The 11,885-nt window shown below is 43.6% G+C and overlaps 1 protein-coding gene and 1 long non-coding RNA gene across 10 annotated transcripts in view; one reads left to right on the top strand and one right to left on the bottom strand.

Annotated features, from left to right (window-relative positions):
• Positions 1–5,297, top strand: LOC128074110 (uncharacterized). The gene is made up of 2 exons (XR_008202981.1): positions 1–785; positions 2,601–5,297. It is a non-coding gene; the product is annotated as an uncharacterized LOC128074110 (long non-coding RNA).
• Positions 4,170–11,885, bottom strand: part of PPP1R12A (protein phosphatase 1 regulatory subunit 12A) — a 122,737-nt gene continuing 115,021 nt past the window's right edge. For 3 of the 9 annotated variants that reach the window (XM_052669705.1, XM_052669708.1, XM_052669711.1), the window contains one exon: positions 6,222–6,342. Coding sequence is in view for 5 of the 9 variants with exons in the window: in XM_052669702.1 (XP_052525662.1) it covers positions 10,952–11,086 (135 nt within the window). In the remaining 4 variants the exon portion in view is untranslated. Of the gene's footprint in view, positions 6,343–8,796; positions 11,087–11,885 lie in introns of those variants that run through there. The other 6 variants (XM_052669702.1, XM_052669710.1, XM_052669704.1 and 3 more) reach the window with 3 other exon arrangements.

Raw genomic sequence — 11,885 nt, 5'->3', positions numbered from 1 at the left:
CCTGCCCCGCAGTATTTCTAGGACCTGGTGTTTTTCATATGATGGACCATAAAGAAATTGCCTTGTAGAAGGAATGGGGCAGATATTTCAGGAATTCAGTGCTGGTTATTAGTAGCAATCATCTGGAAGTGTCCAAAACAAACACAAACAGCAATCAGTCAGAGGCTGTGGCGTATCAGTGAGTGTAAGCAGTGGCGGGGGAGCGACTAGGAGAGCTTAGAGTCTTGCTGAGAAAGCAAACAAAATACAAAGGGAGAGAACAGCTTAAAGAATATCCAAAACTAAATATACTTCCTATTGTTAGCACGATGCTGGTATGATATATAACGGGACTTCTTTCAGTGATAAACGCTATCAACAGCTGCAGTGAAGGCGTGGGGCTGAATGCTTCTGTGAACAATCCTAACAAATCCAACAACTCAGTGTGCCTACACTGTAGCTGTTTCAGAGTGGGCACAAGTTTAAAAGGGCCTCGACATGGGGACAGGCTGCATACCCTGTGCTGAGCACAAGCAAATCCACAGCCAGGGATTTGTCAATACCACTGGCCCCAAGTAGCCTACTGGCATCCCCATGTGTTTGCTCAAAGACAGGTGAAAGGAAACTAAACAAGAAACAGTGAGTGGTTGTTATCCTGCAAACACCCCGATGGATTCAGATCAGCGGAAGTGTAAGACCTGTAACTGCTTTCACCTTCACCTATGCAGAGGTGTGGAGGAAAAACGCACCTATGAAAAATAGTGCTGATTCCCGAGGAGAGGAATAGCTGCATGGAAAGGGAACAGGTGAGTCGCAGAGCGCTTAGCTTATGGCAGAAGCACTCCCTTGGGTTAGAGAGAAACTAGAGTAGGTGGGAACTAATTGGCTTGGTGGAGACATTCCTCCTGAGTAAAGATTAGATTATCAGGGGAAAAAAAGATCCTGCGGTCAGGGAAAGATTAATGGCATCTCCCAAGCCATTAGGGCTGTGCGCTGCCGAGATGCGAGAACACGGGGAGGGGAGGCAGGCAGCAGGGCGCGGGAGAGGGCAGGGAGCGCTGCGGGGTGGCGAGGTCCGGCCGTCGAGCCGACTGTCAGCTGTGCGGATACAGCCAGCAGGGGAGCAGCAAACGGGCCGAAAATGCAAGGGAGAAGAGGGAGGGAAGGGAGACGGGCTGACGGGCAGAAATAGGCGGCGGGAACCGGGAGCACCGAGAAGTGCTGGGGTGGACGAGATGGGGGTCACACGGTGACAGAATCGGAAGGGGCCTCGGGAGGAGCCGGGATCCGGGAAGCGCGGGGAAGGCGGACAGCCGCGGGGGGCAGCGGGCGGAGCAGGCCGTGCACTGCGGGGCTGCGGCGCGTCAGCGCGCTTGCGGGGTCTTGTCGGAAAGTACGAAGGGATTCTGAGCGGCGTGCGAGTGCCGCTCCCCAGAAACTGCGGAGATTCGAGTGCTTCGGGTCTCCGGGGAAGCGGCCGCTCGGATCCGGGCTGCAGGGAACGCAGCCGGGCCCAGGAGCCCTGTTCCGCGTGGTGCCTGCGGTGCCGGGGAACGGGGGCAGAGCTGGGGGGAGAAGGCCGAGAGAATATGGAGAGATTTCCGCTGCTGGCCGCGCTCCGCGCCTCACCCAGCACCGGCGCTGCGGCGGCCCCACAGCGGCACGCGGCCGGGCAGCGCGGCTCAGCAGCCGCTGCAGGAGCTCTGGCGCCGCTTGGCGGCCGCCTCGTGTCCCGGGAGCAGCTCAGGGCCTGGCGGCCGAAGGCGATGGGTGACTGGATGGCGGCTGGGGAACCGCGCCTGCGGTAGGAGCAGGCGGTGCAAAGCGGAAGGTTCCAGCGCTTGATTTTTCGGTTGTTTTTACCAAATTCACGTTTTGTTAAATCTCGTGGTTGCACCGAGCGGGCTGCGTATCGTTCATACGTTTTACCCAGCTGCGCGTTTCATCCCAGACTTGGGAAGCCCTTTTAAAGCGGCAGCTCGGGTTCAGCCGGAACGCAGCAGCTCCGCACCCGGCCGCCCCTCCTGCGGGCGAGAAGAACCATCGCACCGCCTCACACGTGGCACTGACCGGGGCCTGGATGCCCCGCTTCCTGCCGGAAGGTCACACCGCATGGCAGAGCCCCGCAGGCCCGGCAGCCCCCCGCTCTGAGCTCAGCCTCCGCCCCCCTGCTCGGAAGGCCGGGTGGAGCGCCCGAAGGCGGCACCCACGGCTCTTCTCACCCACCCCCCTGGTTCTTCGTCTGGCGCACATAACAAAGGGAAAAGACCACACTGGGAGAGGAGCTGTGCTGCCCTGGCTAACCGCTGTGCTCAGCTTCAGCGGGTTTGCGAAACCCAAGCGAGAAGGGTGAAATAATTAGCTGGAATGTGGGGCTTTTTATCCCAGAGCAGATCTGAAACATTAGACATCCAACAGGTGATGCTTTCACATGAAGAACGAACAGTTCCTCCTTTCTCCAACGACTACATACTTTCCCTATCTAATCAGTAACACAGAATGGGGAGGTGCTGACAAAAGCAGGAACAGCCGATGACTTCAGCAGTGTGGCAGCAACTCTCCCTTCGGTGTGGGTTTATGAAGGTATTTTTTTGTTTGCTTTAATTCTGCCTTTCACGCAGCCACCTTCTGACCGGGCTGTTGGGTAAATCCTTGCTGTGACTGTAGCAAACCCCAGCTGCTGCTCTTGCACCCAGGACAAAGGTAAAGCACGTACCTCTGTCACCACCATTTCTGCCCCTTGCTACTTGTGGCTTTGACCTAAGAACCTAAGGAAGCTAAATCACCACAATTAAACGTTAACAGTGTGCCCATAAACTGTGAGGACACAACCATCTACATCGTCTACAGTCCTTCCTCCATTCCCTTTTTTTAAAAAAGATTCCATAATGAATTATGTAAAGCTTTTATAGCTGCGCAGTTTTTCTTTTATGAACTGTTGGTTATGCAGTGAATTTCTCTCTTGTTTTGCTGCGAAGCCTTCGGGATTGTAGCTGCAAGTTAAATTTCACCTATAAAACACGTTATCAGCTGCATAACGAAAGCACCAGAACTTGAAGACAGGATACCTTCAGAAGATCACCCCATGAACAGTGGCTGGGAGTGCTGCACAGATAAACAGCCAGTGTTCGTGCTCACCTGAGCATTAACAAACCAAAGGTTAGCATGGAGAGTAACACCGGGGCGTTCGTGTTTTGTATTTGGCACTTAACAAAACATGCACCAATCTACAGGGAAAGGTCCTTCCTTCCTCATTCAAACTTGGCAGAAGTCTGAGCGCAGTGCACAACTAGGAACAGGGAACGTGCAGAGGAAATAGATCACGAGGGAGCTGGGGTGGGAAAAAACAGTGGCTTAATCTGCAGAGCCCCTTATTTTGGGAAATTATTTTTAGCATTTGGAACCATTAAGTGCCATGGTCCATACAGACCCAGTCCCTCCATCCTCCCTGCACCTGGTGCTGCTTTCCCACACATGCTCACTCCTCCTCTGGGGGCTACAGCTTCACTAATGGGTGGTTCTATGCATTCCCATTGCCTCTTCCTTCAGCTCTGTCCATGCTTCCATCTGTATTTGGTGTTAACCTATGGCATGCAAATATCCCCCCCTTTCCACACTGGGAGAGGTCCTCCGAGGATCTAAGCTGCTGTTTTGAATGACCATTTCAGCTATTGGTCACTTCAGTAGGCTTGTTGGAGTCAACAGCTGGCAATAATGTATTTCTCACATACCAACTGTCCCTCAATCACAGAGCAGGCTCCTGTCACTACGCTCTCTGTGCACCAGTGTGATTTTCCTGCGCTGCATTTGGTCTGCAACGCAATGGGTACAGTGCAGTCGTGACACGTGGTTAGCAATCGCTCCGTGAGCTTGTGATAACATCACATAAAAAATGGTTCTCAGATTCTGCACACAGACAGGTTTATGTAAAATATATAAACATTTGTCCAAGTTGTTACAGATTGCATAAATATGGCATTTTTACTGTAGCATTTACAGATGTGCATGTACAACGATGTGCAAATAATCACCATTTGATTACAATCTTTGAAAGGTACTCGAATTTGGCATCCCAATGACGCAATGAATGAAAAATGCCCACCGAAGAATTTCAACAGCAAACTTACAACATCGCTTAAGTTCGTAACAAATCTCAGTGTCTTCTCAGTAAAACTTTCACACATTTAAAATAGTTTGTATTCATTTTATTTGTATATGTCAAAATACTTCTTCTTTTTTTTTTTTTTTTTTTTCCAAAATAGTGGGTTTTGCAACTAGTTTCATGCAGATACAAGGTCTGCTCAGTACTACCAATAAAATCAATATAGCACAGTAGCCATTCATCTTTTTTAAGATATAAAGAATAAATAACCTAAATATAAAACACTAAAATATTAGAAACACGTATTTAATCATTCACAGGCACCCAAACTTTACCAAATATAATCGAGAATATGCCTAACTGTCTTGTAACAGAACTCAGTACGCTGCAGCCATTCAAACCGTTCAGTTCTCCGCTTATTTTATGTTAGCATATGACAGTGGAAGTTCCCTACGGTTCAGCCCCACCTCTCACACAGATCGATTACTATCAGGTATCTCAGACCATCCGTGTACCTTTAAAATCAAGAATCCTGAGCTTGGTAGTGAGAGCATAACCTTACATCTTCAAAAAACCAGCGGAGAGAGGACATCGCGTCTTCCTTCCCCAACATATCCCACCCCCCTAAAGCTAAGCCCACCCCCCAGGAGGCAGTAGAACACAATGACCTTTTTAAATGAAGGGGTACAAATTCACATTTAATGTAGTATACAATATAATCAATAATACAATAGCTACTACAAGCTTTACAATGTACAATCGGTTGTAATGGCTGATCTGGTCAGTGGTTTTAGGCAATGAAGTTATGTGCCCATAGGATGTCGTATTCCGAATGGTTTAATGAAATATAAAAGCTGTTTCTAACAAAAGCAATCTTCACTTAAGTACTTTTTTTTGTTTTTAAAGGCCACTGAAATGTATAAAATGGTCTGACACGATGGTGTTATCAAATTAGATGCCTTCTCACATGGCAACAGTGCATATAAACATTAATGTGAGTGTAACGGGTTATGTTTTTCAAATGATTTAGTAAGATTACTTTGGCTAGCACAACAGTTTTGGACAGCACTCAGATAAATACAGGTATGTGAAATGTAGTGAAGCAGTTATATTTATGCATTTTTTATTATGGTGAACACTATCAAATAAAAAAAAAAAAAAACAAATGGGAAGAAAAGATAATAAAGTATTTTATATAGTTTAGACCTTTTGTAAAGATAGGGCTCCATACAATGTACAATGTCTAAATTCTTTATACCATAAAAATTAATGAACTTTGTTAAACACACTATTCTGGAGTAGCCTAATTTGCATTAACAGACATTTGCAATAGGGAAATATATTCAAGCATGCCACGTGGTGGTCTGAAAAATCAAACCAGTACACATTTATATATACAGCATCACTCAGTACCTGCTCAAATGAATGTGACGATTACAGGATCTAGCATCTTTCACTACAAACTTTTTTTTTTTAAGTGACCGATGAAGGCAGAAAACAGGACTCTTAAAATAATTCTAGTTTCAACTGACTTTTAAAGCATTCTGTATAGGAAATAAATGCATATTGCACAAACAGTGAAAGCAAACGTTCCACCAAACATCTCTGTTCCAGGTGGCTGGACAATACAACTCTAGGTAGCTACACGAATATGTAATTTAAAAGGGTGTGTGGTCTCTGCAAATGGTAAAGCTGTGAAAACACTGTACAAGAAAATCTGGTACATGAATAATTAGAAGGGAAAAAAAATCCAAACTTACGATTTAAAGAAAAACTGAGTATAGAAAAAAAAAAACCTGGGAGTTGTGGCACAACAAAAACATTATTGAGTAACTGTCTTCTGTGAGAGCTGAAAGCTTTTGTTGATGTAAAAGTGTTTATGTACAACTAAGGCTTACTGGTTAAATATCTGAGGCGTATCTGGCCTTGAACACTTTCCTTATAATGCTGTAGCTGTAAACAAGATTTCTCAGTCATTTTTCTTCTCAGCAGCTGCATTTTAACAGAAACAATGATCTTGATACAAAAACACACAGGTAAGAGGGCATTTGGCAGGATATCTGAAAATGACAGTCTCCAAGGGATCTTCCCACACTTCCAGTGACTGCCATACTGTGGTCCACTGGAGTTACTCACGATGTGCAATACCGTTATCTGCTGCTGTAGTAAGCCCTTTATTTGGAAAGTTTGCTTATAACTCTGATCAAGGCCCCATTTTCATCTTTTAGCCTCTGGTTGTCTGCCTTCAGGTCTGGTAGCATCTATCAAAAAAGAAACACAGTGGTTATTTGCTGTTATACTCTAAGTAACAGCAACAAGAGCAGACAAGCACTGGGGATAAAAATGTTCACTCAGTTGAAATATTTTGGCCATTACTGTCCCCTTTGCATCAGCAGTTCAGAAAATTCTCATCTTTTAGCACGACAGAGTTAGGAGCTATACATTAAGAACTTTCAATTGCCTGGTCTAGGCGCACTAAAATGAAGTGGTGCAGATGAGCAGCCTCTCCACAAAAGCATTTAGAGTAGCATAAGGAAAGCAATTAAATGCTTCAGATTTCAGTGCAAAACAAAAAATGTTAATCAGTGACAATTTAAAGAGGCTCATCTACACTGCACTTGCAGAGTTTCAAAATAACATGCCATAGCTAATTATATCTGCCACTGTTCTCTTGGATGATTTCATCCTGATCAGATACAGTGTGATTCAGCTTATTAACTCAAAGCATTAATCTTTCAATCACTTCCAAACTTGTGTGCAAGCGCACATCCTGTTCTTTGAGGTCCCATCCCTGAATAGCATGGTTCACACAAGATCAGATCACCGAAACACCAGGCTGCGCTCAGGCACACCAGTTAGGAGATGGCAAGTTAAGGTTGCCACAGGAGATGGCTGACACACAAACACAAGAGCTGGAAGGCAGAAGCCAAGTGAGGTGAGAGTTGGACAGGATCAGACAGGAGAGGAGGACAAGCCAGTGCACAGAGCTTTGTACTGGGAGAGCAGAACTTATCAGAGAAACCAGAAGTAATCTCAGAAACTCTCAGTGTCAGTATTCACACACTGATAACAAGCCACCTATAAAACTCACAGCCATATTCCATGTATGGTTTCTAACAGCAGGTTTCCACAGGGGGCAACAGCCTATTCCTACAGTGTAGTTATTCAGGAACCTTCAAGGTGCAAGAGCACACAAGAGGTCCAACCGATGACCAATGTAACAACCACTACTTAATTTTTCACGATGAAACTTCCACGCCACTAGTTTTGTTTTCATTTTATCCTTGCAAAATCGTAACTGCAGACCCCTTATACTCAGAATATTATTATGGAGCAGAAGGAACTGTGAAGCCTTCATTTACATATCTCCTCCAAAGGATTCCTGTCCACAATCACTTTGCTAGCAGCAGATTCTCACAGCGTGAACAGGATGGTGCACAAGGCAGGACTGAGGCTGCGGGTTCTCTACTTTCTTTACCTGCAAATAGCGGAGTATGTGAAACAAAAGGTAACGGGATAACAAGTGGGAAAAAAGGTCATCTCCCAACTAGAATCATTCTGCTATCCTGGATTCCAGCTCTACTCCATAGTGTGGCTCAGGGCAAGCCACCCAAACTGAACTCTTCACAGGGAGCCAGAGTGCTTTAATTCTACAGCTTCCATCACAGTCAAGTGAAAGCTGTGCTCTGAATTTCAAGTGCCATAAGTACCAATTGCTTTCAAAAACCACGTCAACATATTTGAACATGAGCAACACAAGCCATCATTTGACAATTTTCGAATAATATCTGTGGTTTTTACACTGTACGACAGCTTATTACCACCACTTCATGTCATGTATTTGCTCTGAAGAGACATTGATTTACTTTCTGAAAAACTCACAGTGAGAAAATTCACACACAAAAAACCCCAAATCTTAAGAGTAAGAAGAGATAATTTTGTGTTCTGTGAGTTTGCACAGTTAAATTAATGCTGCTACCTACTCCATGAAATGCAGTGCCTGCAGGGGGAAAAAAGCAAGAAGCTATGGCACTATCCAAGAGAATTCTAATATTTACACATATAGGGATCAAACGCGTTCTATATTTTTCATTCTGATGTCTTGGATTTGTGGCCTCCAATTAGTGTCTTGTGACTGGGTAGGGTCTACTGGGACAAGAAGGGGCAAGAACCAATCTGGAGAGTCCATCTAACCACAGCAATTCCAGTTACTTTACAGTCCTTCAACTTAGTGACTAGGAAGCAGCAGTCAATAATACATTGTGCAGGCAGACCCGGAAACTGCTGCATTTTCTGATTAATCATTTTAATAACAACAGCAAAAAGGCCCTGTTCAAATTTAGAGATTTAACATAATCTGGTACCATTACATGTCTGCAAATCATTGTGGATAAATTTAAATCCTCATTAAAGTAACAGGCAGAATACATATTAAGAAAATATATTCTTTTGTTATAAGTCTGCTAAAGAATAGAGGAAGATAGGTGGAAGACAAAAGATGTTGTAAGTAATAGGAGACTTATAAAAAAGGATAAGGTTAGGCAACATAAAGTACTTGCACTTCCCATCTATACTAATCCTGACATGTAAAACTACATATTAAGCCCAACTAAAGACATTTATGCAATTTTCTTGGAGCAGTGCATTCCCATGGTACTCAAACTTATTACGAGATGGCATCACATGACTTTCACGTGGAGAAGCAGAAAAAAAGCTCTGCATGAAACCCACTACAATTTTCTATTACATACTGTACTTAGTACTTTAAATTCCAATTTCCTTTTCACTTAAGTAATAGAGTATCTTGCCTTGATGAGATTCTTGAATAAGATTAAAAATGCATTATTTTGCCTACCTGTATTACATGATTAGCTGGTAACTTTGCAGTACTGTAGCAGATCAAATAATTTTTCAATAACCACTTGCTGGAACCAGCTCAGTACTAATGTCTTTATTTGCTGGAGGATTTAACAGTTTGTATGTAACAAAGAGCTTTGTACATTATGATTAGAGAAAGCTCATGCACTGTCAAGACAACTGTTCAGATTAATCAGCCACAGTGCTATGGTCAAGCTACCATCAAAACGTCCAGCCTCCCTGCTGTGTAGCCAAGCTTTTCTTTGCTAGTGCTGCTCCTTGAGCTTCACCATGATCTGCCTTTTAAAACTTCCTCTAAAAAAGAGAATACTGAATGATTTTGTGTGGTTTAACATACTGAAAAGCTTAGCATGGTTAAAGGAATGCCAGTGGTCGCAAAAATACCATGGTAGGAACATGTGGCTGTGGACAGCTGACACTAGATTAGCTTGGCTGTGTTGAAAACCCACGTTGTTAGCTGAAGCTGGTCTAAGACAGGCTGCCCTAAAGGGACAGTTCCCCCTCCTCCTGCACCAACACGCTCCTGCTGCTGAGTGCTAGCTTTAGTTACACAACCATGCTGCAGTAAGGTGGATCAAACTGTACAACCACTAATGGGATTTCTTCTCAGCCAGATCAGAGAGCCGACTGATTCACTAAGGGTTAACGCAAGGGAATGTGCAGGAATGCAGGGCACTGACTAGGATCAACCTTTCTATCCACATCCTATTGTTAGGTCACCTTCAGGGAGACATAAAGCCAAAGGATAAAGTTGCTATTTATTTCATGCCTCTGACTGGAAAAACCTGAGATCTGACTCCGTAAGCAGAAAGGAAAAGTGTGCACTCATCTCTTTGCTTCTGAGAGGGAAGAGGGGCAGGTAAAGAGAAACACATTAGCAAGAATCACTGTGCAGAAGGAAAATGATTTTATCTTCACCTACAAATCTTAAAAACTCACTGAAATCTCCACCTTGTACAGCTGTTACGTATGAGGAGGAAGAAAGCCTAATAGATTTGTCATGGAGTGAAACTATATTCTGTTCCATGCAGAATTTGTGAACCTCCAGTGGGTTTCCCAAACAGCCCTACAATAACACTGCAATAAACCCATGGTTTTTTCCAAAATGGCAGCTAAAACAGTTCATATCTTTAGCAGAAGGGGAATGGACAGGATGACCCAGTAAGTGTAAACCAATCTAACACTCTGGGCAGAGTGTTTTTGTGTCCATTTGTTTAGTCCTTGCATGATAGGACCATAGGTCCATAACTGGAACACCTGCGGCGTATGTAGCAGTATATATCTGTAACCTTCAAATTAGAGCTACAATTGCAAATTCTAAGCTTAGTCAAGATAAAAATAAGGACTGTACAGCACCATGCAGGAATTTCGTATAGAAAAGACAAATTGACTTTCAAGTCAGTATTTTTAAAGGAAGACTTCGACAATCTCTGAACATAAAATCAGACAAATGTAAAAAATACAGCTGCTAATGCAGCTGTTCAGAAATGCAGGGTACTGCACCAGAATCTCAACTTTCAGCTTTCAAACTTTCTTTAGTTGCAGATTTGTTTTAGTTCTATGCATGTGAATTATACTGCAGTAAGAAAGACCCATTCTTAACTTCAATTTGTTAGAAAACCAGAGATAAATCTGTTGATTTAAGCATTTATTCAAACTCCTAACTGGTGACTTCAGTGTATCCTAATGCAAACTCCACACAAATCCTTTCAGATTGTTGCCAGGGTGTTAAGGCGTCAAAGATCTCGTGAACCCTTGCCAGCTTAGCTACAAGGGAAAAACAACAAGCTTCTGTGCTAGTATCAACAACACCACACCATACCAATACAGCTGCAGCATCTCCATTTGGTACACCAGACACCATGCTTTAGCCACACTTCCATCACCAAGCAGTAAGTCAGCCCCCAACACACAGGTGTTAATAGTACAATTCTACCCAAGCACAAACTTATTGTCAGCACCTGCCTGGCTACACAAAGCAGAAGGAAGAAATTACAAGTCCACAGAACGCAGTTGCCTACAGGACCCTGACAGCTTGGCAACCACACGGGTCAAGGCCCTATTCTCAGTCACCAGACGCTCATTTATGTGCCTCAAAGAGTGAATCTGCTTTATTTGTTGCAGGTTCTGTGGGAATCAAAGAAATAGAGGTGAAAATGAGAAAGAAAAAACATACATGCATATTACGTTTAAAAGAACGAGAGATAGCAGGACTGAAAGAAAACTTAGAAGAGACAGTCCTGTTTAAAGTCGATTACTTGCTGTGAAGGGGAAGCATCAGACAAGTGGCACATTCCTGAAAAGCAATCTAAGAACCAGCAGTGATCGGTCACAGCTTTCCAGAACAGCTCACGACACATCGACAATGAAAGTCATCCTGGGAATTCTTTACTGAATGTTGTAGTTGTGACAATAAATAAATAAATAAAAATCTATTCAAAACTCAATAAATAATGCTGCACTTAATATGTCTATGTACATGACAGCGCAACAAACAACAGGAAGAGTGTTAATCTTTAATTCAAAACTTTCACAAACTGAAGTTACTTTTAAAAAACACAAGGCATTTGCATTCTCCATTCTCCTCTGTATCCCAACTATCCCTACCAACAATTTACAGGCCTATAATAGAAGCTCATATCTCCTTCATCCACCTCATAAAACCAATTATGTTCCTATGCCATAGAATGCTTCATATAGATTTCACTTCTGAAGACCCCTCTAAGAACCTCATATGCTGCATCCTCTCCTTAGAGCTGTCCTGAATCCTGTTTACTTCTGCTTGTCAGGTTCAATTACATCAACAAACCTTAGTGCATGTGTTTTAATGACAAGGATTTGGTAGTTAATGCAGTTTCCAAGCACCAGAGGGAGCTCAAAAATGAGCTAAAAAATGAGACTGAAAGGAAACTTTTTAATTGATGAC

This window comes from Tympanuchus pallidicinctus, unplaced genomic scaffold (assembly GCF_026119805.1).
Source record: "Tympanuchus pallidicinctus isolate F22 unplaced genomic scaffold, pur_lepc_1.0 scaffold8, whole genome shotgun sequence".
Classification (NCBI taxonomy): Eukaryota; Metazoa; Chordata; class Aves; order Galliformes; family Phasianidae; genus Tympanuchus; species Tympanuchus pallidicinctus.
The sequence above is the reverse complement of the archived record's forward strand: the minus strand, read 5'-3'. Positions and strand labels throughout refer to the sequence as shown.